This window comes from Caloenas nicobarica, chromosome 15 (genome assembly GCF_036013445.1).
Source record: "Caloenas nicobarica isolate bCalNic1 chromosome 15, bCalNic1.hap1, whole genome shotgun sequence".
Taxonomy (NCBI): domain Eukaryota; kingdom Metazoa; phylum Chordata; class Aves; order Columbiformes; family Columbidae; genus Caloenas; species Caloenas nicobarica.
In genome coordinates, this window is record NC_088259.1 from 11,229,770 (window position 1) to 11,257,443 (window position 27,674).

Below are 27,674 nucleotides of genomic sequence, written 5' to 3' on the forward strand. Positions count from 1 at the left end.
TTTTCCTCACTCTCAGAAACCGTATACAGCCGGGCTAGACAGCAGAAGTGCCGAGGAAGGCAGGTAATTGCAAATGCAAATGATTATCCAGGAGATTAAATGGCTTCAGTAGCTTCCACTTTGCTCCTATGTGGAACAAAGAGCACTTTTCCTGCTGATCTGGGTGATCCTGCCACCTTCGGGAGGGATTTCTGCAGGGATGCTGAAAGCTACCAACCCGAATTACTTTCCAGTGCCACCAGATAAAAATAACAACTAAACAAGTGTTGGTGCTAAACTAACGTAATGGCAGAGACCTGGAGAGGCTGGTGTTGTCCCTGCACCCGGGGTGTATTTGGTGGCTGGACCCTTACTACGAAAATATACAGGAGAAATGCAACAAAATTAATAGTTTGACTTGCCTGGTTCTATTCCATTATATATTTCATATATATATATCTCATATATATATATATATATATTTAATGTATTTTTCTAATACTGACCTGTTCAGATGTTTCTCAAAGGAAAATGGTGAAAATTTCAAGTTTATGAGCTGTTTTTGAAGGAGAGGTGACTTTTTGACACTGATTTGGAATGAAAAATGGTTTGAATACTTCAGGTTTCCTACAGAGTATAAACTCCATCTTCTAGCCAGGTCTGAGAATGAGGGATAATTTTCCTCCTACTCTAGGTTTTCTCACCTGTTCAAAGAAAACTGTTACATGTCACGATACACACTTGAGTCTCTTGCATTTTTGCCAGGCTAAGTGACGGAGAATTTGGTTCATCCTTTCTGATGGCACTAGTGGAGATGCTGAGAAATAAGCGGTGTTTAACTACATCCTTATATTAGGAATCTGCTAAAATTGGGGTTGAATGGAAGCAAGCATTTCTCTGGGAACAACTCTTATCACTCACAACATGGTGGGAACCAGGTCCTACTCTGTCTCCAGCAATTCTCCCTAATGATGTGGTTCCTATTTAACAGAAAGACACACTCAGAGGTGGGCAAAGTTATATCAACCTTGAATATTTTAGCAAAGTACATTCACTCCCCTTCTTTCAAGATACCAGAGTGAGACATTTCTTATAAAAAGGCGATAAAAATACAAAACCAAATTAACTTGGGACCAGCCCTCCTATTCAGCAGCTCCCTGCACCGAGCTTTGCAAAGCCCCAGCACTGCTCTGGCTTTCGAGGTGCACCAACGTACTGTCCATCTGCCCAAAACCTGAGTGTTGTAGGATCTTTCCTGTTACGTTAACAGCTTTTCCTGCTTGGCATTGGGTGAATAGGGCAGGTCACATTTCTCTGTTTCTTTTTAGACTTTGCAAAGTCAGGAAAGTTGCTTTTATTTATTATTAAATATTATCTCTTGCAAACATGACTTAGAAGCCTGGTTTTTAAACACATGGGTTTTCCAGCCCAGCACAGCAGCGATACGCGGACCCACATCAAATGGTTCTTTTATGAATCATGAAATAGATGCTGTCTTGCTTATGAGTATGTGTAAACTGGGAGTTATGACTAAAACCAGCGTTTGACCTCCTCGCATTCCCCGTTGGACGCAGCCTGGCATGCCTCATTGAAGATGCCCGTGTTCTGCGCTTTGCCTTGTCACTGGGAGATATGGCATACAGATGGAATGATCATATTGGCCTCTAAAGGAAAATATTTAACCCAGACATGTCAATGGAATATAGAAATGATGGTTAAAATCCCAGAAGTCTGCCTTGTTTTTGTCTTTTTCCTTTCATCTAGCACTTTGGGTCATGCCATCACTTATACGCTTCAGCCCAAACAGGCAATTGCTGAGTTAAGAACCTGGAGTTCAAAGTGAACCATAAACCTTAGTCTATAAGATAAATCATACAAATTACTTTACAGAAATAAATAGAACATTTGGGAGAGAGGTTATCTTCTTGCCTTCAGTTTACATCTCTAATGACTGTAAGTTCACAAATGCATTCTGTCAAGAATATAAACATTGCTTTTATTATACTAAAGACAGATATTTATTACCAACTTTTACTGTATGGCCAGCCAGCTCAGAGGAAAATCCTGGAATCTGGGCAAGAATGCAGAAACTTTGCAATGATCATTATTAAATTTGTGGGCACCTTTCTAAGCACAATGAGCACTATTTGGAAAAACCTCACCACTGGTGTTAAACTGCAGAAATTAGGTTTTTAAACTAGTGGATGGAGCTGAGCTTTGCTAAATTTTTCTTATGTGAGTGGTGCTGACATGCAGAAATAGGTGTTTCCACACAGACACGCCCAGGTGGGATTTTTCTAAAACTTTGAACTCATCTTTCCCGCGGTTCTCAATTGTATTATTGTAACCTTGTGTTTCAAGGCACAATCCTTACTTCCTGCCCTCGCTACCAGAGGAGTTTCATTCAGATCAGTCTATCACTCAGTCCTTTTTTCTATGACACAGTATAATAGGGAAAAAAAAAAAAGTTATTAATTTAATAAAAAAGCTTTTGCTGAAACTGGGTGTTAGAGAGGTAGGGGAGACACAGTGCCAACCCCAAAGGGTGCTTGACCACAGGATCCCAGAATGGAAACTGGTCCCAATTCCTTCCTTAAAAAGCCACTTCATCCTGCTCTGCCCCGACCAGATTAAAGTCCCTGATGAAATAAAACCTTTGTCGTTGCTCTTGGAAATGCTCCTTCTGCAGAGCAGGGGAACAGCTCGTGGAGGATCCAGCACACAGGGACTCCCTGTGAGGAGATGGGAATAAAGAACATTTTCCTTGCACAGCTCTGGGAGCACCAAGGTGCTATGATGCTGCCTGAGAATCTGGCCTCTTGTCTTTGTTCTGCTTTTAGGAGCAAGAGGGGAGATTGGGATGTTGGGGACCAGAGGTTCTGCTCATACTTGGGGAAGTTGTGACATCAAGTGTTTTCACTGCTTGATGAGCTCAGGATGCTCCTGTGGAAATGAGGGACTGGATCCAGGTCCAGAAGGAGAATAGAAGAATCTTGCTGGGCCCCAGAGACAGCTACATGGAGCAAGCAAGAGCTGTTTAGGCTCTGCTCCATCTCTTCTCACTTACTCCTCCAAAACAAGTCCCTCTGAGCATAAGCTAAGGTTAATTAGCAAAGCAAACGTGGGCATGTATCCATTCTCAGTGCCTGGGTTGTTTTACATAAGCCCATGGGAATTTCTCAACTCAGCCAAATCAGCATCTCTCAGGAGTCCTCTTCTCTCCCGGCAAAAGTGCCTGTTTTGGAGCAAGAGAGAAGACTCACACCAAAAGCATTCTGTGCTACGTATCGCTGGGCTACATGTGTTCTGTGATTGCAGCAGTCATGAATAAGGTATGTGAAATTGGACATGATATTGCATTTCCTGCTCATGCATCTGTCAGAAAAGCTGTTTGGAGACCAGTGCTCCAGCCAGAGATTGTTTCTTTCCTACATCATGGTAGTCACAGTGTCTCTGGTTGCTTGGGCTATGTTACGTCTCGTAAGCGACTGAATGGAAAGAAAAAAAAGTGGCACGTTGAAGACAAAAGCATTTAACCTGAGACACGTCTGTGAGCATGTGTGTCATACATTCGTGGGCTGGTTTGTCAGCAGCAGGGATGTAAAATCTGTGCCCCCAGTCACACTCAGCAAATCAAAGGGTGGAAGAAGGAAGGAATTCCTCGCTACGCCTGCAGATCTTGCCCAAATGTTGCTGACCCATTGCTTCCCCTCCCGGCAGTGGGGCTTGGAGGAGCTGCAGGGAAATCTGGGGTGCAGACCAGCTCCTGCTGCAGATGTCACATCTCCAGTGCCCCGCAAATCTACACTGCGGAACCTGCGGCCAGCTGGGACATCTGCAAGTGGGTTCTCAGTGATGATGAGGACGAATCCATCACTGGTCAGGAGAGCTCCAGGCTTCTCCCCTCAGGACAGCATATGGCAAGGAAACAGCTGACAGTGGAGGAAAAGGACCATCAGGGTTTGGGAAGGGTGAGGTTTGGAGTGTGTGGGCATGCAAGGATGCAGCAGCAGCCCGGTGTCCCCTATGTCCCCAGTGCCACCACAACCTGGTCTCCTCCTGGCTCCATCAGGGCGTGTCGGGGGATGTCAGCCCCTCTCTATCTCCACTTGCACCTTTTCGCTTTGCACACAGGGGCCACAATACAGATGAAAATCTCCCCTCAGTCCTATAAACCCAGGGGACTGTTTAAAAACCTTTCCCGATGGAGGGAAGACTCTGCTCTCTCACAGTGATGTGCCAGAGAGTGTTTTGATAAACTGATCATATCCACAGCTCAAGTGGATGGGGGTTTCTGGAGAAAGTCCAGGGATTTTCTGCTCCGTTTGACATCTCCCACACAGACTCCTCCCTTTCTTTCCAAGCAGAAGTGTTATTTTCCTCCTCTTTCTTTACCTTTTTTTTTTCCCTCCACAAGGAATCAAGATATGGGATAGGAAGGAGCACAAGTGAACAAACAAACAATAAGCCAAGAGAAATGATTTTTGCATTGAATCATGCAGAAAAAGGCCCACTTCTTTCAAACGGAACTGAACAGCCAAGAAAATACTGCGAAAAATGGGATTTAAAAAGAAAAGTGCAGGGAACAAAATGGATTTTTCTTCATTGGAGAGGTTTTGTGGGAACGCCTGTGATTTCTCCAGCAGCTCCGCTCCTGTGCCACCTGCCCAGAGCACGGGGACTGCAAGCATGGCCAGAGCCTTGTCCCCATCTCCATCCTCGAGATCACCCTTTGTGGAGAACTAACTGTATTCTCACTGTAAACAGTGCATTAACCTTATATTAATATAGGGTTTGATTAATATTTCCATTTAAATGGTGTCTCTGGGCTCTTCATTACTTGACTGCTCAGTTGGAAGCACCAATAAATATTTTGCATTTTAGCAAAGAACTGAGAGCAGGAGCACATTAATTGCGCCTCTGATGTAGTGTCCATGGTTCAATAATCCCTGTTGCTTGGGAGACCCAGACATCTCCAGGTATTTTCCCCACAGTTGTCTCTTTCTCTTGCACTGGAGCCATCCTCAAGGAGTCTTTTCTCACTCTGGACTTTCCAGAATGATAGATTAATTGCAACTTGCATTAAAATCACTGCATCTTAATATAAGGTCTGTCATAATCATAGATGAACGAGGTATCCAGATGAACATATTGAAAACTTCTCTTCATTGAGGTCATTTGTAACACACAAGTATGCCAGGGTAAGACCGGCCATAATAAACAGGCCAGGACAACAGTGGTTAGGTCCGAAATTGAACCATGGTAAATGTTTTAATACAATGGTTTATACAAGTAGTATAAAAAAAAAATCTCACAAGCATGCTACCTGAATGATAAATGAAAACAGACCCTCAAATAATAATAACAATGTAAAACAATTTGTGAAGCCTTTTCTAAGCAGCACCCTGGTTAGATTCCAAAGAAAATACATGCAAAAAATATTCAAAATCCCATGTGTTACATTGACTTTGGCCAGCTCCCAGCTCATGGGTATAAAGCTTTCTCCCAAAGTTTTGCAAGTAAAACAAGTTCTTTGAATGAAGGTCTGATCCTGCCAGCTGCTGAGCATCCTCTGTTCTTACTGAGGTCATTGGCTTCTGTGTTTTGTAGGGCAGATATAACACATAGGTCAAACAGTGTCATCCAATAATGAAATCCATCATATCAAACAAACAAGACATGAAACTTTGAGGATCCACCCCTTAGTTGTGTAGTGCTTTTTTTTGTTTTTAATGAAAAATATCAGAGATTTGGATGCTTAAGTCACTGCTGGAAACTGTTCCTGCATCTGAAAGATTGGTCATGAGGCCCATGTAACCGGACGGCCGCTCTCAAGCTTAGGGCCAAACCCTCCTTGCTCCACTCGTGGGAGCAGCCTGATGCTTGGAAGCTGCTTCTGGAAATGCTCCTGCACACGAGCAGCCTTTTCGCCCCCGAGCACGGAGAAGGATTGGGCTCTGAGCCCTTAATCCCCACGGTAAGAAGTGGAACACTGCGCACAAGATGTAGCAACAAAACAGATTTAGTTCAAGGTTAGTCTCCAGAACCCTTATCTGATCACTGACAGTAATTTATCACGCAGAACCCATCATTAGTGTCAAGCTGTTTTATTACCCACTAGCTTAACACTGTTTTACCAAGAGTCAAGTGTGATGTCACTCATGTTAAAGTAATTTACAGCTAATAGATATGAGGTAGGAGTCAATGTTGGCTTGCTGAGTTCCTTTCGTACTTGGCGCTGGCTTCTTTCATTTTGCCCAGTAAGCAAATGAGAGAGCAAGAAGAGGTGGCAATAAAGGGGAAACCATCCATGTTTTGTGTGCGCCTACACACAGAGGAGCTTTAAAATTTCCCGGCGTCTTTTCACTTCAAATATAAGTATTCATCCATATACATGAATTCTGATATTACAGAGTTGAAATGGCCAGTAAGATTTGAGAGATAATAAATAATAATCTGATATGTGGAACAAGAAATGTGCATTGCTTTGGTCACATGGATGTTCCATCACATCAGCAGAGGGGAAATTTCTCCTGGAGTAACATCATGTGCCCTCAAAATCCACAAAATCTGTCTCACCAGGAAAGAGTAAGCTTGGGCTGATCTGTCGTTCCCTTTTTAGCAGTCTTGATTTTGAGAGTGAGAGTTCCCTTCATTTGGAACATGAAGAGAAGTTACAGAAACTTCGATAACGGGTTTTGTTGCAAAAAGTGGAGACGGTTGCGTATGAACATTGTTTTCATTCCCTGCCTTCCCCGTCTCTCCAGCCAATTCTGTTCAGTCTTAAGGTCAACGCCAGTGCAGGCTGTGTTTATAAGAGAATACATTTCCCATTTCCAAGCACTTGCCGTCTCCTCTAATGAATCCTCCTGCTGACGTCTCCAGGATCCATATTCTTAGCCCGTTAGACATTCAGAGATAATCCTGACTAATGTGTATATATTCAAAGAGGTTTATTGTGGAGAATTGTACATTTGGGATAAGGGAAAGGGCATCCTATATCAGTTCACCTCTCTAATTTTATACCCATTAAAAATATTTTAAATCACTGTATCTGCTCATATTTCCCCTAGAAGTTCCTAAACTCTGGGCTATTTGCATGGTGACTTCAAATGGAGGTGTGACCCTTCAAGACACTGCAGAAAAGCCAGAGAAGGTCTCTAGGGATTAAATTTTAACAGTTCTTGGGATCTCAGGTAAATATCTTGCTCTGACAACACACCTGGACTGTAAATCATTGGAGCATCACTTTTGTCAGCCCTGTCAATAACCGTCCTGGTCTGTAAATTCTGTTTGATCAAACAACTCTTGGAAACACACAGCTTCAATGGTGACCTCAGCTTCAACCCACAGCGCCAATTGTATGCAGATCGGCCAATGTGCCCTTAAAGGAAGACCCCGACATTTGGCTGTGGGAAGCGGCTGGCTGACCAGATGTGGGGCTGAAGGTTTGGAAAAGATGGACAATGGTTAAACTCTACCTAGAGATTGGCCTGGGTACAATCAGATGGGATATACATGCTCATAATTTTCTCCTCTTCCATGGGGAACTGAATAAAGGTTTGCCAGGACTTCTGCTTCTGCATATCTTTACTCGCTTAAAATCATTCCAGTGGTTCCTTGTAACACATGGCTTTGCTCAGCTTGTTTCTGCAAAATCTCAGGAGTGAGCAGGAGATTCCAAGTGGCCCATTGCCACGTCCTCCCCCGGGTGCTGCTTTGACCACAGGACTGGTGGGTCACTGCTGTGCAAGGAGAAGCCATCTGGGTAGGTCCAGCTACGGTCCATGCCTAAAACTCATGTGGTGCAAAGCTCAGGGTCTGGCTTAACTTCATATTTGCAAATCTAGAGGAACAGGAAAATGCTGTCCCCTCCTTCTCCCCAGCTCCAGAGTATTCAACCATGAAAGCCACCACCTCTCTTGGGCAGTCGGGGTGCCCAGAGAAAGAGGTGCTTTGCTCCCCATCCTGATCAAACCAGCTGCCTCTCCACCTCTCCCTCTCCATACCACCTTTCCAACTAATTGGAGCCATGTTTTCATGCCAAAGCAGATGAAAAATGCAGCCAGTAAGGGCTGAAAGGTTGCTGAGAAGTTGAAAAATGAGGCTAGGAGAGGTCAGAGATGCAGCTGAAGAGATGGAGAAAAGTGACAAGAGGAGTTTTGTGGGGTGGAAGAGAAGATTTGCTGACCCAAACCAAGGCAGTTCTGATGTGGCTGAGAAGCTGTGAAAGAAGAGCAGAGCCCATGAGCGCAATGAGAGAAAGCAGGAAAAATATTGGGCATAGGGGTGTTAAAATTAAGCACAGCAAAGCAATGCATGGAACATTAAATACATTAAATTTAGTTCTAGCAGATAGGGAATGCTGTGCCATTCATTTGTCACATCCTTTCAGTACCTTGCTTATAAGAAGTCAGACTGCCATTTCTCCCTCATGGAAGATTATTTTTAGACACATAAAATATATGAGCAGAGAGATGCAAAATGAAAATTAGCCCACGATGCAGATAGTGTCCCAAATTCATCCCTAGGGCATCTGTGTTAACTTCTGTGGAAGATTTCCACCTGAGATTAATTCTCACCTGCATTTATAAGTGCACATCTGTGTAATGCCGGGGTTTTGAGTCAATCATTCACACCAAGACTGCAATGGGAAAAAGAAGTGCTTCTAGTTATAGATACCAAAATTAAGCAGACAATGAGCATCAATATCACAGCTGACTTTGGGCAGAAATTTTATAGATTGTGAAAGTCTGTCCCTGTTATTGCAGAGTTAAATAAAACTCCAGTAAGTAAAATGAGGGAGAGTCATGTTTGGGGACTGTGCTGCCCTACAGGTCTTCAGAATCTAATCTGTGCAGGCTTCTTATTAGAAAAAAGCAGCTTCAAACAGACTTCTGCAGCCCTTCAGACCTTGGAAGAACAAACTATCTTCCATGCAGCCAGATTCTCAAGTGGTTGGATTTACTAAGAGCTTAACATGATACCATTTACTTTTGAAATCAAAAATTTCTCACCTCCATCTACTCTGTACACACATTAAATGGTCAAAAAATTGGGAATCTGGGTTCATAGCTGCTATAAAAACCCCAACTGGTTTATTCCACTGAGATGCACATTCCTCCTGGCCTGAAGCTACATGCAGAAGGCAGGTGGACCCACTCCATGCAGAAGGCAGGTGGACCCACTCACATCAAACAGTCCTCCAAACCCTTCCCACGCTTCCCTCTGAGCAAGTAAGCACAAAGAACCAGGAAGGTCTCCAGATGACGAAGGGGCCGCAGAAACCATGAGGATGGGAACACAGGGACAGCCTTACTGCAGGGAGGTAAATGCCCCCAGAATGTGTGTCTCTATTCTTTGAGTAATTTTGGAAGACATGCCTCCAAAAGAGACAATACAAAGTTGAGTAGATGCTCTCTCGTTTTCCAGATACAGGGTTTAATGTTGTATTGGGGGAAAAAAAAAAAAAAAAAAAAAAGTCTTTCCACCAAGAAGGCTGCTTGGGACAGTATCCAACTGGGAGCAGGGGCAGAGCACCGAGTCAGACAACAACTTCTTGGTGCCTCACTTTTCTCCCAGGTAGATGAATTCAGTAATGCTTCCTAAAAGTCATGACATTCCTAAAGAATAACAAATCTGAGCGTCTCCATACTTGCCAACTGGATTTTTCTTTTTTTCAGTCCTTGACACCTCCCTGTTTCCAGTTTCTTCTCCACAGCCCACATGGCGAGGAGCTTTGTTTGTGAGAACACTGCTGTTGATACTACATCTCATGACTCCAGAGTCTGAAGCTTTAAGGAAAAACACCCAGTATCACAGGACTCAAAACAAGAAAATGAGCTCATACCCCAGAGATGTCCAGCTGGGAGATTCTGCTTTATGGGAACGCTCTACAGAGGTCTCCAAGTGACTTGGGCACCAGTGTCCCATCTCCCAACATTTAGCAGTGACATAATGGTCCTAATTTCCTTCCCTGGCACAGGAAGAGCAAGATCCTTTGCACGTTTCTCCCAACCAAGCACCAACCAGGTTACATCATGACTTTGGTGGCCGAAGCTCCTCACTTTCCTCCCTCCCCCACCTCAGGAACAATGGCTAACTGTTCTTTTTCCATCTATAAATTTGTCTGAGTTAACAGTTCCCAAGATCTGGCAGCAAGCTGGAGCTGGGAGTGAGCTGAGAGATAGGAGAGTGACAGTCTGAAATGAAACACAGAGCTGCTGGGCCTGCAGCCGTCAGACAGGAGCCTGGCTCCCTCCCTTAAAGATTAGCGAGACTCCTTTGCTGGAGCCCTCCACATTCCCCAAAATCCTAGCAACAAAGTGCTGTCTCTCAGCCGCCAATGAATCATGTGAATTTAACCTTTCACCTGGCCACAAGGAGGTTAATATACGAAAATAGCCTTTTTTTTTTTCTTTTTTTCTTTCCTCATTTATTGCCTGTAATGGCAGTGGGGAGCGTGGTGAAAACCTGCGTGGCTGGAAAGGCTCTGGAGGTGGTTTTGCTCTTTGCTCACTGGCTTCTGCCAGTGCCAGGTTGGGTTTGCCAGCACCAGCACACCAGCGCAGCACACGCGGGCTCCAGTTTATTCAGGGAAATTTAATGACTACTCTGAAACTTGGAGCTTTCTGTTAAGTCAGTCTGGAAGGAAAATGAATTTTAAACAATCGGGGACAAAATCACACAAGCAAAGGTCACTTTTGGGGGGCATGTGCCAAGTTAGCCATATTAGAGGGGCACACATTGCAGTCTGCACTTTCTACGCTCAAATATTGAAGGAAGTGGGGTGATTTTTGTGGCTGTTATGGGTTTGTGAGCAGATGGAGGAATAGTTGAGACTGAAGCATCCCCATACAACGGGTCCATAGGGGACAGCAGGCAACATCAACTCTATGGGACCTCTTTTATTTTCCATGCCAGTGAGATCTTTATGGGCTAAGGAAGAAAACAGGATCTCAGAGTAAGAGGGAGAAAGATTTTAAATACTTCACCCACCCATCTCTCACAGCCCCCCTTCTCAAGAGCCACTGCCACATGCATATAACAGGAGATAAATATTTTTTGGCAGAGCCCACTGTTTATTTAACCCTTTTGAGACACAGCCCTCTGGCATCTCCTCACTTCTCCAGGCACAAAACCCTGCTGTCCCTGGCTGGCTGGCCTGGGGCAGCTCAGTCCTTGCCCACAGCCCCTCTTTGCTGGGGCCTCCCCCAGCCTTGGCCGTATCCATCACTTCTCTCTCTTCTCCAGCACTGCCCCACAAATCAACCTGACCTTGGCTGCAGGAGGTACCTGAGCCCAGTCCCAGGGCAGGGACCGAGTCACCCCTTGGAGACCGGGTAGGAAGGGGCTGGGGGGAGGATGGAGGGAGGGATGCTGGTCAGGGGATGGGGACCACAGATGCGGATTGGGAGATGCAGACCTGGGGACGCAAACCCTGCTGGTCCCCTCCCATCCATCCCCGCCATTCACAGCCCAACGGGTAGGGGGTAGTAGCCCCGGGGGAGCTTGTTCTTCCAGCAGGCAGCTCATCCTTTCTCCAGGACGTTCAATTTGGAGTCGAGGGCTGAGCTGGGAAGCGGCCCGGTGCCCTCCGTCGGGGTTGCAGGGGCGAAATACTTGACAGCGGGGTGCTCGGTGCAGGGCATCCCGAAATGGGGCCAGTACCTGCTTCTGGGCTGGCTGAGCCCCGACGCGGGGCATCGGCTTGGGCTCGGCTCTAACGTCGGGGTTCGCCGCCAGCGGCACCCCCGAGGGCAGCGGGCTGAGAGCTGCCTCCGAGCCCGGGGGAGGATGCTGCAGCCCGCAGGAGGCAGACGGGGGAGAGGGGCCATATTTAGTGAATTGCCACCTCTCGATGCACCGAGAGGTGCATCACTCAGGGTGCACATTGCTGTGCCCGGTGCAGCAGGAACGGGTACGTTTCTGTCCTCCTTTCTCCACTTTACTTTTTCCCCTTGGTTTTCGTTGAGGGGAGAGAGAGGGGGAGCTAAAAGCTCCCCTCGGGGACCTCGCAGGACGCTCCCACGCGTCCGCCCCTGCGCAGGACTCACAAATCAGCCGGAGCGGGATTAGGGCCGAGGGGCCGGGGCGCCGGGCAGTCTGTCCCGGCCCGGGGGAGCCTCACCTGGAGGGGTCAGGGCTCCCTCGGGAGCCGCGCCATGCCGAGCCGCACCGGCCCCGCTCGGATGCAGCCGGAGCTAAGCTCTGCCTGGACGGGGGGAACGATGAACGGGGACCCCTTCCTAATTCACTCCCTCCTCCCAAAAAGTGGCCGTATCCCCCTGGAAGAGCTGATCCAGGTCCGATCCAGCCCATCTAAAAGACCGTGAGCCTGGCAAGGGATGTGCGTCGGTGGCAAAGCCGTCGGGGTGGCACCGTGGTCTCCCGAAAGACCCTCCCGCCTGCCCCCCTCTCCGGCCGGGGCTGGAAGAGAGGGGCTGTGGCCTCCTCCGGGGAGTCCGGGGATCACCTGCCCCTGCGCTGGTGTTCGGATTTTTGTGCCCGTCTAAGCCTCGCTGTGACCTGGGTCCCGGGTAGAGATATCCGGCGCCCTGTGCCCGCCTGCCACGTCGGGGGTGCCCGCGGTGGGACAGGGAGCGCCAGGGACCCCCTGCTTGTCCCCACGGGAGGGTGCCCGCACAGCCCGGGCTCCCCGTGTCCCGCACCCCAGAGTGACGTCCCCGGGCGCAGTGCGAGGGCTGCGGATGGGGCATCGCCTCTGGCACCGGCGCCACGCTGGCACTTGCCTCCCGCTTCACCTAAAGATTCGCCCATACAGGGCCTTCCTCAACGGGGGACCCCCGCGCCCCCCGCCTGGCCCCCGGTTACCGTGCACAGACCAGACTCCTACAAACACCCAAACGGCAGCGATAAGGAAGCACGGTGTGAGCACCGGGTGCGGCTCCCCCACCCCATGGGCAGCCCCACGTAGGTTTCACGGGTGGGTGGCACTAGCCCGGGCCGGTCCCCTCCTGGGACCGGAATATGGGTCCAATCCAACGGCGACTGTCGCGAGTGACTCGGGAAACCCCCCCAGTGTCGGAGCACCTGCCCGCAGCGCTGCTCCGCGCCCGCGGGCGCTGCCTTGTGCGGCAGCGGGAGGGGTCACCCCTGGAACCCGTCGCCCCTCGCCGTGGCCTCGGGTCTCCGCCGCCCGGTGGGGCAACAGCCAGGCAGCCCCGGCACCACCGGGAGCTGAGCTAACGCTACCGCCGTGAGAAAGTGGGTTGAAAACTGGTAAAAAGAAAAATGTCTGGGTCAGAGCACAGACACGCAACACGTCCACGGGCAGGTTTTCGCGCACGACAGTTTCCTCCGGTGTGAACGCGCTCCCGGGGTAAATCTCTCCGGATTTCAGCTGCGCCTCGTTTCTTTCAAGGTTTTAACATTTATTTGAATGCCAGAAGCGATGGGAGCGGGCAGTTCGAACGCGTTAAGAAAAAAAAAATCACACTTACATAACACCTTGAAATTGTAAAGCCTGCAAACCTACCCATCCCCACGGCTTCACCCCGCTTTTAACAACAGAAACGAAACGAAGGAAGCTCCAGCGTTGGCTCAGCCACAGACACCGAGGGGTTGGGGCTGGTTTTGCGCGGGGACGTTTCTGCCCGTGCCGCCGCGGGGCTCGCTGAGCAGGAGCCTCCCCTGTTTGTTATCCCCCGTTTGTTATTTTCTTTTTCTATCGCTAATTTTCCTTTTTTATTTTTTCTCTCTCTTTTTTTTTAAATTAATATAATTTTTATTTCTTCCTTTTTTTTCTTTTGCTCTGCTGGTACAGGGATATCCCGCGAGCCGTAAACGGCCGCTTTCGCGAGCAAATAAATACATCTCCGACCAGTTGCGTTGCATTATTCCGAGGGAAATAGCTGGCATTCCTGCACCAGTTTATTTTGGAGCTGAAATTTCCCACCCTTCCCGCAGCGCTGGTCCCAGCGGAACCAGAGCTGGACGGGCTCCCCCGGGCGCCGGGACCCCGCTCAGCCGGGGCTCCCGGGGCCGAATAGGGCCTGATCCTGTCGGTAGTCCCCCGCAGGCGGCAAAGCTCTGTCCGCCCGTGAGTGGAACAAGCGGTGGGTGAGACTCGACGAGTCTTTTTTTACTCCGTTTCTCCAAGGAGAAGAGAAACGGCGCCTTGGGGCAAAGGCGCAAAAATTCCCCCGCACGCCTCGGAGGCAAGACGCGATAACGATTAAATTATTTCCTCGCTTCGGTGGTGGGTGAGGCCCAGCCTCGCTGCTCCGTACTGGAGGAGAATTAACTCGGCCAAATTATCCGGGCTAAATGGGCAGAAGGGATCAAGTGCTCCTTGCCCTCCTGCCGCCCCTTCGCGGGGTCGCGCCGACAGGGAAAATCGGGGACAGGGCTTTTGCTGCCGTCGCAAGGCCAGAGCCGCTGGGCCGGGGAGGAGGATTCTCTCCGCTGCTCCCCCCGGGGAACCGCAGAATCCCTGCAAGTGGGGCAGCCCGGGGCCCGACGGCCCCGACGGGACGATGAGGACCCGGAGAACTGCTCTCCGCAGCGGCCCGGACGGGCAGAGCCGCCTTGAGCCCCGCGCAAGGCCGGGCCGGAGAGACTCTAAGCGTCGGTCCAGCTTCGCAGGGGCCGTGGGCCGCTTGAGAAAAGCAGGGCGGGCTGGGGGGCATGTTGGTTAAAGCCCTCTTCCCCGTTAGTATAGGTTTTGTTGCAAAGCAGAACCGGAGCGTTCGCTCGGAGCAGAAAACCGCCTGGCCATGTCCTCTGCTACCCGAAAGCCCCGCCGGAAAAAAGTTTCGGTGTGTTCCCCAGTATCTACCGACGGCCCGGGAGCATCGGGGTGTTGGAGAGACCCCCAGAAACACAGCGAGGCCCAGAAAAGAGGGAGCCACCCCTTACCCCTCCCCGGGGGGCGGGCGGACACATCCAGACTTGAGGGGGGGTGTCAGCCAGGGGGTGCGAGGAGGTGCGGGGCACCCTCGGGGCCGCATCCTGCCCCCGCTCCGCCCGGCGCCCGCGGCTCCGCACCAGGGGGGAGCCGGCGGGCGCGTCCCCCCCGCCGGGAGCGGAGCCGGTGGGACTTATCCAGTGCCCCCCCCATATCGGGAGGCGCCCAATCCTGGCCGGGACCGGGGCTACCCCGCCGGCCGTCACGTGGGCCGGGCCGCACCGGGGCCCGCCGTAAAGAGCCGCCGCCGCCTCCGCCGCCGCCACTTCCCCGCCGGGCTCAGCCAGGGACGCACCCACGGGAGACGGCGGTGGCGGGAGGGGAGGGACCCGGGGAGAGCAGCCCCTGTCTGCCAGCGGGTCCTGGTTGTTTTGGGTTTTTTCTCGTCCCTCCCCCGTAAACTTTATTCTATTTTTGTCACTACTATTATTTTTATTTTCCTGGGATATCCCTGGATGGTCTGAGCGCAGCTTCATGCCCACCCGGGCCATGCCCGGCTCCGCTCCCGGTCCGCTGCCATGTAAGTACCTGTGCGGGAGGAGCGGCCCGGGAGGGGGGCCGGGGGCGGGATGCTCTTGCGGTGCTCCACGGCTTCCTCCGAACGGAGAGGCCTGCCTGAGGGTCATTTCATTTTTTAACAAGAAAGCGGCAGCGCTAGTGGATGTAGGACACCGAGGATGCCTCAGGTCCGGGACCGCTGCCCAGAGCCGCCGGGACCCCCCTCCCGCCCGACACGGGCGCCCCAGGGGCCGCGGCGCTGCCGGCCGCTTCCCCGCCAGCAAGGCCCCGAGACGCGCTCCCGGCCTGGGGCTCAAAAAAAAAAAAGACGGGAAGGGAAGTACTTTTGGGGAGAAAAAAAAAAAAAAAAGGTTATTTTTTGGTGGTTTTTTTCTGGCCATTTGGAAGTGCCCAGGCGGGCGGCGGGGCGCTGGGAAGGTGCCGGCGGGGCCGCTTCCCGCTGCGCGGAGGTTATTTGTCGCCGTGGCTCGGCTGCTGCTCTCGGGCCGGCGCCGCGGGTTTCCCCGCGGGACGAACTGACCGGAGGAAAGTTTAAATAAAAAGAAAAAAAAATATAAATTACAGCCCCTGCCTGAGGCAGGGAAGAGGCGCTTTCGCCGCGAGAAACGCCGGCGGGTGCGAAGGGCCCCGGGCCCGGGTTTGCCGGGTTCTCAGCCTGCGGCTCTCTACTCTTTCCCCTCCAGGTTCCTCTGAGTGAGTCCCTTGGCAACGTCGGGGCGCAGCCGGCCGGGCCCTGAGCAGCCGCCGTCGCCGCCGAGGACGGAACATGTATCAGGGTCTGGCCCTCGCCCCCAACCATGGCCAGTCGGCTTATTCCCACGACTCCAGCAACTTCCTCCACTCGTCGGCCGGTTCGCCCGTCTACGTGCCCACCACCCGGGTACCCTCCGTCCTTCAGACGTTGCCCTACCTGCAAAGCTGCGAACCGCACCAGAGTCACCTCTCCAGCCCCCCGGGCTGGGGGCAGAGCAGTGGCGAGGCCGCTCCTTTCAACGCCGGCAGCCCCCATCCGCCGTCGGGTTTCTCCTACTCGCACAGCCCGCCGGGCAGCAGCCCCCCGGGCCGCGACGGCGCCTACCAGGGGTCCCTGCTGCTGGGCGGCGGGGGCCGGGAGCAATACGGCAACGCTTTGGTGCGCTCCGTTAACGGGTCCTACTCCAGCCCCTACCCCGCCTACGTGACCCCCGAGATACCGCCTTCCTGGACGGCCGGACACTTCGAGAGTAGTGTCCTGCACAGCCTGCAGACGAGACAGGCGGCTTTACCCGGCCGCAGGTCCACCTTCGGTAAGGTCGCCGTCGCCCCTCACCGTCGCCTCGGGGCGCGGGCTCGTTTCCCGGCTCTCGGCGCCGGGTCGCAGCCATTCCCCTTCCCCCGGTGTGTTGGTGGCCTGGCTCTGGGCTGAGCTGCCATCCCCGATGGTAAAAGAGGGGATGACTTTATCCAGGGATGGAGAGATGGTTCAGGCACCGGGCCTGTGTGGCTGACCCTGGATAGAGGTGGTGGGTGTGGGAGTGTGTGTGTGACACGAGGGGCAACGACCACGTTTCAAAGGAGAGCAATTCCCCCGCAGGACAGAGGAGCAGGGGCCGTTCAACCCTTTCCCTCCCCACCCCCGCGATATCTCCTTCTCACAATATCGACTTTGTGCCTGTGCTTCAATACTTACCCTTGTGTTTAAATTAGCGGGGCAGATTTATAGCTCCCTCCCTTTTAAGTAATTTATTGTGGTAAATTAGTTTATATTTGAACAGACTCTCGGTCTCCTAATTCTCCTTCTCCCAAACAGGTCCGCAGCTGCATGGCTCTGCGGCCTTTGGAGAGACATTGAAACGCACTCAGGCGTTGAACAATAAACCTCACTTCAATTCGTTTGCATCGACACCGGACAGTCCTCTTAAACCAAGCCCTGAGCAAATAAAATTTGGGACTTGATTTAAAAGGACTCTCCGTGCGCAGGGTTTATAGCCCCGGGGGTATTTCACCATCCTCCTCCGGCGGTGGTTTGCAAAATCCTTTAAAAGCCACTTCAAGATCTCAGCCGCGTTATCATCTTTACTGCGGTGAACCGAATTATCTTATCTTTACCCCAAGAACAAAGTTAAACCAGGGAAGCAGCCCCTCTCCCCACTGAGCTGCTTCCCCAGCTCGGCTTTTCCTCCCATGCCGGAGGTGCTCGGGAGCAATTTCTTTCTAGGATTTTCCCTTTGTCTGGGAAAATCCGTTGCGTTGTGCGAGAAGGGATCTCCCCGGTCCTGCCGAGGGAGATGGTGGCGCGGAAATGTCTTCTGCGCTTTGAATCTGGTGGTTTGGGACCCAGAATAGTGGCCGCCGTTCTCTCTGCCGTTTATTTTTTGCTCTTCAATAGTGTAAACCGCTCTTAAGTAGCGTAAACTATTCTCTTTTTTTTCATTAATGAATTATTAAGGCTTTTTTTTTTTTACTTTTTACATTTTATTTTTATTTTCCATTTTCCCTTTGTGATTTTTGTTCTTTTTCCTTTTTCGTTCCGCTGGATCATTATTAATACGATCGAAGATAAAAAGAAAAAAAAAATAAGACCATATTTTTCTTCGAAAGAAAATAACATTCCAGGCAGAGGAATTTATTTCAAAAAGAGACAGAAAAGCAGCAGGAGGGAAAAGACCGACTCGCTCGATTGAGAGTCCCTCGGTTTTGCTCCGGGCTGCCCGTTCCCCGCGGAGCCGCGCTCGGGGCAGAGAGGGACCGGGGACGGTGCTCGGAGCGGGCGGCTCCGCGTCTTCTTCACGGGGCTTTCAGAGGGGGAGAAAAGTGAGGAAGAGCCGCTGTAGCAGGAGTTTGAGGGAGGGGAAGTGTCGGGGATGGTGTCCGGGGGAGCCCCGCGGTTGCCGGCCCGGCCGGAGCGGAGCCGCAGCCCGGGCGTTGCTCCGCGGGCAGCCCCGAGCCCGGGACAGGGACCAACGCAGCTCCTTGGAAATTAGGAAAATCAGGAAAATGTCCCCATTTTGCCTCCCTCCTCATCATTTTTTTTTCGCAGCTCGGGCTGTGCCCGGCGCGGGGGTAACACCGCGCTCTCCCGCTGATGGGCTCCCTGCCTGATCCCACCCCAGGGACACCTCAGCCGCCCTCAGCACTTTGGGGTCTGTTGGGGAAGGTAGTGGGGAATATTTTAGTTTTGAGCAAAATCTTAAAATATTAAGGTGTGGGGGGAAGAAAAGGGGTTGTTCCACACTTTGCAGGCTGGTGGTAAATTCCCACCGGGCAGGGATGTTCCTTTGCAGAGGAGCAGCGGGGCACAGAGGATTTTGGGAACCTTCTCCTGCAGGGTCCCCATGGGTGGCTTTGTCCGGTGGGGACAGCTCCTGACCTTCATGTCTTGGGTGCCTCTTCCAGAGTACCTGGAGGAATTCCCCGGGGACGGCCGGGAGTGCGTGAACTGCGGGGCCATGTCCACGCCGCTCTGGAGGAAGGATGGCACCGGGCACTACCTGTGCAACGCCTGCGGGCTCTACCACAAAATGAACGGCATCAACCGGCCACTCAAGCCACAGAAGAGGCTGGTAAGAGGGGGAAACCCCACAGGGATCCCCTACTCCAGCCGGGGGGTGGCTGGAGGGCAGGAGCCAGGGGGCTGTTGCGCTCTCTGCTCTGTCGCGGTCTCTGCACTTTGTGTTAGGCCATGTTTGACCTCCGGTTCTCCCACAAACAAAACGCTGTCAGTGCTGGAAGGAGCCCCTTCTTGTGGGGCAGAGCTGGCTGGAGGAGGGGAGTGAAGCCGGAGGGTGGGCAGCACGGGGACAGGGCAGGAGGGACCAGAGGGGTCCCAGGGCTGCATGGAGGGGCTGCGCTGCAGCCAAGCAGGGGCTGATCAGCCCTGCCCACGATCTGGGGCTCTCTGGACTTCCCCCAGCTCTGTTCCTGCATTGTGCATTGCTTTTTATCCTGTAATAATGATGATTATTTCCTAGTTCTTCATGCAGACACGGACAGTCTAGGCAGGGTTGAACAGGAGACAGGGCTGATCCTGAGCCGGCCCAGGCAGGTTTGTGGCTGATCATGATGGGAGCAGGAGGAGGCTCATTCCCCCACTGCCTTCACCCACCCGCCTAAGGGGGAAGTTTGGGGTTTGGTGGTTCCTGGTTTCTCTGCAGGTTAAGGCATTAATTTCCCCCTCCCCCAATATGATATTTGGCTTCGTCCAATTGGGATCCCATAGTGAGAGAGCAAAGGCAGCTCTTTTTTTTTTTTTTTTTTTTTGGTAGAGTCGCTTTGGGATGTTTAAATTTGGTGGTAACAGTTTTGGTTTCAGAGCCTGTCATCAGAAGCCGTCCTTACAAACAGGATGTTTGTCGGAGCTGTGCGGGGGGACAGCTGGGAGCTCCTTTTGCTTTCACTTGGGGCGTATTCATGCAGTTATTTTTTTTTGCATTGCAAAACAAATTATTAGCAATAACCCAATAGTGACAAGTTTCTGTGTAAGAAAGCCATAAAAAGCCCCCATAAGCTGGGATTGAGCAAGATGTTTCATTTTGATTCTGATCCCGGAAACGTGGCTCCAGATTTGCAAAACAAAATGAGTGGCGGCTACGTGGAAAATCACCCTATTTTTTTTTATCACATCAAAATCGAAGCATTTCTGTGAGACGTTTTGCATTATCCAACAGGATTTGCCTCTCTCACCAAAAACCTCCTGGTCTCCTTTAATATAATGTCATTAATTCCGCACCCCGGCAGCGGGCTCTGCTTGCTGCTGTGCTGCGAATCTCAGAGTCACACTGCTAATTTCTTCAGAGCAAATACAATCCGTGAATTGAGAGATCAGTGCAAACCAGTTTATATCCAACTCCACATTTTGGACTGGCATCAAAATGTGGCACTGGATGAATTTTAGGGCTTTTTTTTTAACAGCTCTTCCCCAAAGGAATTGGAGAGGTCTTGCTGCTATTCGGTATTTTATTTCGGTGTGTGGGAAGGGAGCCAGCCTTGCGTTGCCTGCACCCTGTACCTAGCACCTGTGAAGAATTTTTCGGCAAATATTTCAGCAGAGTTTTCAGGTGGAGAATGCTAGTTTGCAGAATTAAGGCTGTTTCCCAGGGACAAGCAAATCTTGCCAGGAATTATCAAAGAACTTACAAACTTTTTAATTGTTATTTTGGCTATCAATACAGTAATGATAAAGCCCAAATGAAAAAGCTGATTCTTATTCAGGGGAAACATCTCAATAAGATTGAAATACCTGAGGGGATTTCATTCTATGGATTAGAAAAGGGGCTGCGACTTTGACTTTCCATCCTGACTTTGCAATGAAACATTTCAAAATCTTGGATTTTCCCAAGGGTTTAGAATGTCATGTTGCAACAAGTTCTGCCCCGTCAGAGGACGGGGGATCCACTGATGATCAACAAGAGAGTGCCAGGCATGATCTGCAAATCCACCACCAAGGGAGTGACCTGCACCCCTGTGGCTTGGGATGTTTCTTCCCCAAAACGATTTCCATGGTGGGGAATGTTTTCCTCACTCATAACCTCCCCGTGCGGGCTGGGTGGGAACAGAGCAGTGAACGCGGTGACACACAATTGAAAGGAATGATGAAACTGGCTGTTTCATGATGCAGTGAAATACAGACACAGGGAGGAAAAATGGTTGCTTTTGTCCTTTACGTTACGACCTTTGTTCTGTAAGTAGATGCCGCACTGGGAGTTATTCTAACTTCTGTTTTCACAAAGCAAAGTCCCACTGAAAGCCCCGGAGAACACAACATGGCCCAGATAACGCTGCAGGAATGACGTCCTGCAGCTCAGTAGTGCTCATGTGTGGGAGAGGGTGAGCAATAGTAGTGTAGCTTCCAGTTCATTTTTTGTTTCTTTTTTTTTTGAGATAAGAGCAACATCCCTTTTGCAGCAGGGACAGCTGTTTTGCCACAGCCTGTGTCTGGATTCAAAGCACCGTGGCTTTTGGCAGAAAGAATTTATCTTAGAGGAGGATGGGAGCAGCACTTCATTTTAGGCAGTATCTTTTCTAGCCAAAGTTTCTTGGTGCGTTTCACAAGATGATACCTTGGACCCAGTCCTAAAAGCCAGACCACTTTTACCATTCAGGAGCAGCTGGTGGAGGTGGATGGCTCCATTCTTGCCCATGCGATTCCCCCGTGTCAGGAGCAGAGCTGCACCACGCAGTGCAGCACGGGGCGGGGGCAGATACAGCAGCGTCCTGTGCTCAGCAGCTCCCACACCGTCCTAAGTTGAAGGACTAACCTGGAGTTGAGTTTTGCCAGCTTGGCTCAGCAGGTATTTTTTCAGCCTGTCCTTTTTTACAGTTTGCAATGCATAGTGGGTTGGGTGACACTTTTGGGGAAGGCGGGGATGGGGCTGATCACAGCCCTGGGTTGATCTAATAGGACCTCAGAGACATGCAGTATACATGCTGTGTGCCTTGGCTTTCTCCTGGCCATCAATTCTTGCTGCTTCCTCATCCTCCAAGGTGCAGGTTTGCCCAGAGCTGTGGTAACGAAGGCAAATCCCCGAACATGCTGCTGCCTTTGGCTCTGAGCCTCGATCTGCCTGGTTGCAGGAGCTGAGCTCGGGTATCTCAGCACACTTTGCTGCAACCTCTTTCCTATCAGCTCCAGGTCCCCTCCGTCCTGCTGGCAGGGAGGACAGAGAAGCGTTGATTAAATCTGAAGGTTCAGAGGCTTCTTTTTTTCCTGTGAGACCCTGTGGTTTCATTACCGCCTTTGAAAAGGAGGTGAAGCAAACTCTCTGACGGCTTTGGGCTGCCTCAAAGGATCTGCCATGCTGCCGCTGAATTTTTTGGGCTCTCCAAGCAGTGCTCACACACGGTTGATTCAATAGGCACCAGCTCATGGTTCCTTGAGCTTATCAGCAGCACTTGGCTGTCAAACTGGGTCTGTGAAGAGTTTTTGTTTGAGTGTATGCTGCATTTGTATAAATAAACACTGGAGCACAATGTTGAAGTCAACAACTTCCTAGACAAGGTCAGAACGGTACAAAGGCAGCCGGGTGGAGGCAGGCAGAAATGTATTTTCTTTTAAGGGAACTGCTGGGAAACCAGCAATAATGTATTGTGCTCTCGTCCTTCAGGGAGCAACAGTAACCTTGACTGTCTCTGTTGTTAAGCCGGCAGGTTGTGCTACAGGGCCAGGTTCGCATGGGGTTTTAGGGGTTTAAATTGTAATATTTGGCTGTGGAGGATGGTTTCTGGTCTCCGTGGATCTGAGAGATGATGTGCAGGAGACGCAGAAGACATGAGTCGCTGCCCATGAGCAGGTGGCGACGAGGTGCTGGCAGGACGGGCAGAACTCTGGCAGGGCTGCCCTTGCCCTTGGGCCACTGGAGCCACAGGTCTGGTTGCCACCTCATCTGCAAGCCACGGCCAAACCATTCTATGAGACAGGGACAGTGTCTCCCTCCCTTCCAGGGACCTGTGGTGGCTCAGAAATCTCGAGGCTTTCCAAAGGTCTTTGCATTGGCCTTTCTCCGTCAGCAGGCGATGGCAGATCTCACAGTGCCGGGCACTCCAGGGCTCAGCGCCTCCAAATTCGCCTCCGCACCTGTGGCAGGAGCTGGACCTCACAGCCCTTGCTCCCATGGGGTGCTCATCCCTCCCTCTGCCCCCATTGGGGTTGAGGTCCCTCCTGACCACACAGATGGACGGCACAGCCCAGCAGCTGGAAGACTTTCAGGCAGCTCTGTAGCTGCTCCAGGATCTCACTGTGACACCACGTCCCATATGAAGGACAAGGATTGCTGTCCCTTGCTCTGTGCCAGGCTTGTCAGCTCACACCTCAGTGTATTGTTATTTTTGCCTGGTTATTTCTTGAAAGCTAAATGATTTCCAAAGCAATACTGTTATTAGCAAATAGTTGCTGGGACCTCTTTGCTGAGCAACAAGTGAATCAAAACTTGGACATGTCACTTGTGTCTCTTGAAACTCAAAGCAGAGCTTTATTTGACTGCTAACCTTGTAAAAACATTTCATTTTTATTCCTACTCTTCCCACTTCATTTGTTATATTGCTCAGTCATGATATCAAGCAATAATGGAAGAATAAACAAACAGGGAGTTCTTTATTGCCCGCATCACCTCTCGTCTGCCTTTGAGAGGAATCGAAGTGATTTTTCTCAAGGCCAAAGAACGTATTCAAACACCTGAATGTGGAGAGCCTGTGGTATTACCTTATGTCACTAATATCTTATAGTTAGTGAAGGCTTTTATTAAAATAGTTTCAATACCTGGTGTTAAGAGACTTTCAAATGAAATGCCTGTTGAGCTGATGAGTCTGTATTTAGACACTTGTGAATTTTCCAGTGGCTCAGAGTACAGTTGTCAGAAATGAGTTTGCTGCTTCTGCCAGAATATTTTGCCTCTCCATTTGGAAGTATTAACATCTAAGAGCCAGCAATCACTGCACTCACAAAATATGTCATTAATTAATGTTTGCACAGTGTTTCCGCAGCCTGGAAGAGAACAGATTATCTGCGAGACGTGCAAAGAATAAGCTCCCTGGTCCCATCATGGGCCAGTTCAGTTCAGTCCCGCTCAGTTCAGCCAATTGATTCCAGTTGTCTTAAACCAGAGATTAGTTGGGATGTTGCTAACTTTAGAAGTAGTTCTGAGTGCAGAAAACAGAAGAAGAGTTCACTTAAAGCATGAGGAGTTTTGTTCATGTGCTTAAAGTCTGTCTGGCATTTTCCATCTCTGTCTCCATCTGAGTGGATCTCCTGGAAGAAAGTTCTCTGTGCTCTGAGTTTTGATCACTTCCAGCAGATTTGCTGAAAGTTTGTGTGTTGCAAGGATATTTGCCAGGTTTATCAAGCTCCATTAAAAAAAAAAAAATCACTTGCAAATTAGAGTGATCTCATTTGAATGTAATTTCTTTGATCTGAATTTGGCTATCGTCTGTGTTTCACATTTTCCAGGAAACTGGTGTAATTGGAGATTTTATTTGTATATGAAAGGAAACTTCCCAATTTATCATGGTTATGTGTGCATTCACGTGTTTGTTTGCTTGTTTTTTAAGTCTTCATCTAGACGTGCTGGCCTATGTTGCACTAACTGCCACACAACCAATACCACCCTCTGGAGAAGGAATGCCGAAGGGGAGCCTGTCTGCAATGCCTGCGGCTTGTACATGAAGCTCCACGGGGTAAGGACGACGTCCATGCTGGGAGGGACCCTTTGGGTGCTGGGATGGACCCTTTGGGTGCTGGGATCACCACCCGGCAGGTCCAGGATATCAAGCACCAGCCTCTAGGCTGGACCCAGAAGAGCCATAATTCAGTCCTGTCTCCTTGAACAGTTAAAAGCTCAGTCTACTAATGTTCTCCAGAATAAAGCTAAGGGGGTTCTGGAATACTCTCAGGAGGTATCTGCACAGAGGGGAGATTTTTCCCACTGAGTAGCTCTTAATTAGGTTGTTTGCCAAGTTACTCCCCAAAAAGAAAGCTTACCAGGTTCCAGTAGCTGGAGACTGAAGCTTCCCAATCCCAGACTGGAGATAAGGGCTATATTTCTTCTAGATGTGGTAATTTAGAATGCGTGAAGGATCCTAAGGAGTCCACATGGAGGCTGGCTGATGACATTTATCCACAGAGGATGGGAACTGTTGGTAACGTGTCCATCAGCCAAAGAGGAGACTTCATCCCTCCATATAGGCCTCTTCAAACTTCTGCCATAAACGTTAAAGTCTCTTTATCCCATGACCGTTCTCTCCGAGCCATGTAGGCTCTCAGTCTGGCAGTGTAATTTAATAGGGCCCTGTCATAAAGGTCACTAATAAATCAGGAAAAGGAAAATAGGAAATAAAGGAAAACTTTGTGGGAAAGCCTTAGCTGTTAGCCTTATACATCTCACAGCCAAGGCCTATTGCAGAGAAAAATAGCACTTAGTGAAGGACAAGGACTTTAGGTGCTTTGCATGAGCTACAGCATGTAAATAGGAGAGCAACACGTGTGTGGGAAGGAGCTAAGTAAAATACGATATTAATGATTCTAAACTTTATGAATGTCAAGGTACCACGACCTCTGGCCATGAAAAAGGAAAGCATCCAGACAAGGAAAAGGAAGCCTAAAAACATTACCAAAGGCAAAACCTCAACAGGTACAGTGCTGCTATCATCCGTCACAGGGGCTTGGAATAAAATCCACCGCAACATGTCTTCTGCAAGAAATTATGATAATTAGAACACATTATTGTGATTTTTTGCCTGAAGATTACTTTCAGTGCAAGACTTGTATTTATGCCTAGACCTCACATGGAAGGAGGATGCTGGGTGGGAAATCTCAACGGTGACATGTTCCCATGAGGTTCCTCTGTGCTGTGGACACCCAGTTTCAGCCCAGCAGCGTTCATGTTCAAGTAGATCTGGGCTAAACTGAGTAATGGGAAAAAACAGGGCTGGGAATGGTATATTAAAGAGTCAAAGAGAAGGTATCATGACATATTCAACATTAGCCCCTTTGTCCTGTACCAGGACCAGCACTACCAGGCTGTGAAAGGCTGCTCCTCCTCCAGCATCTTGGCAGCCAAATACAAAGCCTTACCCTGACAGAGGTGTGATGGAGAAAGAGAACAATAGATTCATGCCATGAGATGTGATGCTAGCCATTAAAATATAAATTTATTTAAGAGCAGATTTGTGCTATGTTGCTCCATCATCCTGTACTGATTTTCTTCCAGGGTCTACAACTTCGGCCACTAACTCCCCTTCTTCCATCACCAACTCAGACAGCACGGTCACTTTAAAGTCAGAGCCCAGTGCGACCTCGCAGTATCCTGGACAAACCATCGTGTCAGTGTCCCAGGTAAGGCACAGGGGCCCACATCCATTGTCTGCTGGAGTGGATGCTCCATGTACCTCGATAGACCTGGGTGGGGCTTGATCATATTAAGCAATTTGTTGGTTGTGTTGGCGGCCAGTAGCCTGATGGACTGCCTCAGACTGAGAAAAGTGGGGAGCATGAGCCAAGATTTTGCAGACTGGGAAGGTCTCCAGCCTGTTGGCTCCCCATCAGCTATTCCATCTTGCAGTGGGGAACTGGGAGGTCTGAGCCCTGCTGCTGCAGAGGCAATCGGTGAGGAACCAGCTTTGGTGCAGGGCTGGGTTTAGTTCCCATCTCTTGCCATGAAATCCTGGGAGTTACAACCCCATTGAGCTGGTGGGATCATCCCAGGGTGGAAACCTCTGTAGCTCCTAAAGAAAGTCTTCCAGGACATACATTATCTGTGCTTTATAGCCCTGAGGTTCTCAGCGCTCACAGAGCTGTGATGCTGTCAGAGATGCCTGATTGCAATACCGTACTTCTGCAATGAAGATTTATTTGCTATTTTGTCTTGGCTGAGGAAAAAATGCCCCTAAATCAAACCACACATCAAAATTTTGTGATTCAGCTCTATCTTTAGGCTGGGTCTAAGCCCTCCCCAAGCTGGACATACATGTATGTAGGGGAAGTTCAGCTCCAGCGCCCGAGTGCCTGGTACGGTGCCAGCTGCGTCGTATGGGAGAGGGACTTTTTTTTGACTGAAACTGATAAATCTGATTTGTGCCACGCTCTTAAAAATATACACATGCCTAGAGATCTCCAAACTGGACGTGTTTAGTCAATAAATAAATGCAGATGGTCCCTGGGATGTCTCCTTCTCGCTTGTTCCTTGTGCTTGCTGGGGATGAAGCACCTTTTATGCCCAGCTCCAGGCTGCTCTGAAGAGCAGCAGTAGTTTCAGGGATAACCCACCATGTCCATAATCCATCCAAGTCTCACCACTGCCTTACAACAATGGTGATAGTGACCTGTTGGCTAACAACAGGCTTTCTAATTACTTTCTTCTTCCCTTCCCGAGCAGGCACAGAGCCAGTCGGATGAGGCACTGGCCAGCAGCCACGGCGAGTTCAAATTCGAGCCTGAGGACTACACCTTCTCGCCCACCACCATGGCCCCGCAGCCCGGGCTGAGCGTGCCGCTCCGGCAGGACTCCTGGTGTGCCCTGGCGCTCGCCTAGAAACCCCCAACCTCCAGCAAAAAGCCTCAGGACCAACATTTTTAGCTGGCCCTGAAAACGTCCGACAGGCAGGAGGACGGGCTGCCCTGGCGCTTCGGGACTGTGGGGTGTCAAGCTGTGGCCACAGGACAGGTTTCTGTTGGAGGATGTTCATGGAAAACACTGACTGGCTGGGGTCAGGGTGGTCCCGCTGTGGCACCGGCTCCCCAACAAGCTCATCCTCGTCTGGAGCGACCCAGGGTTGCCTC

The 27,674-nt window shown here is 50.3% G+C and overlaps 2 protein-coding genes across 3 annotated transcripts in view; both read left to right on the forward strand.

The window, feature by feature from the left end:
• Positions 1-10,554: 10,554 nt before the first annotated feature.
• Positions 10,555-27,674, forward strand: part of RPS21 (ribosomal protein S21) — a 116,862-nt gene continuing 99,742 nt past the window's right edge. The window contains exon 1 of the mRNA XM_065645747.1: positions 10,555-10,558. The gene's annotated coding sequence lies outside the window, so the exon portion shown is untranslated. The remainder of the gene's footprint in view (positions 10,559-27,674) is intronic.
• On the forward strand, positions 16,194-27,426 carry GATA5 (GATA binding protein 5). Of its 2 annotated transcripts, none has more exons than XM_065645759.1 (6): positions 16,194-16,713; positions 18,803-18,969; positions 24,449-24,574; positions 25,440-25,527; positions 26,107-26,231; positions 27,271-27,426. In XM_065645759.1, exons 1-6 carry the CDS (start codon positions 16,194-16,196, stop codon positions 27,424-27,426), a joined length of 1,182 nt encoding a protein of 393 aa, XP_065501831.1. The 2 variants fall into 2 exon arrangements, with proteins under 2 accessions (XP_065501831.1, XP_065501832.1); XM_065645760.1 differs by having other exon boundaries at positions 26,107-26,222; positions 27,268-27,426.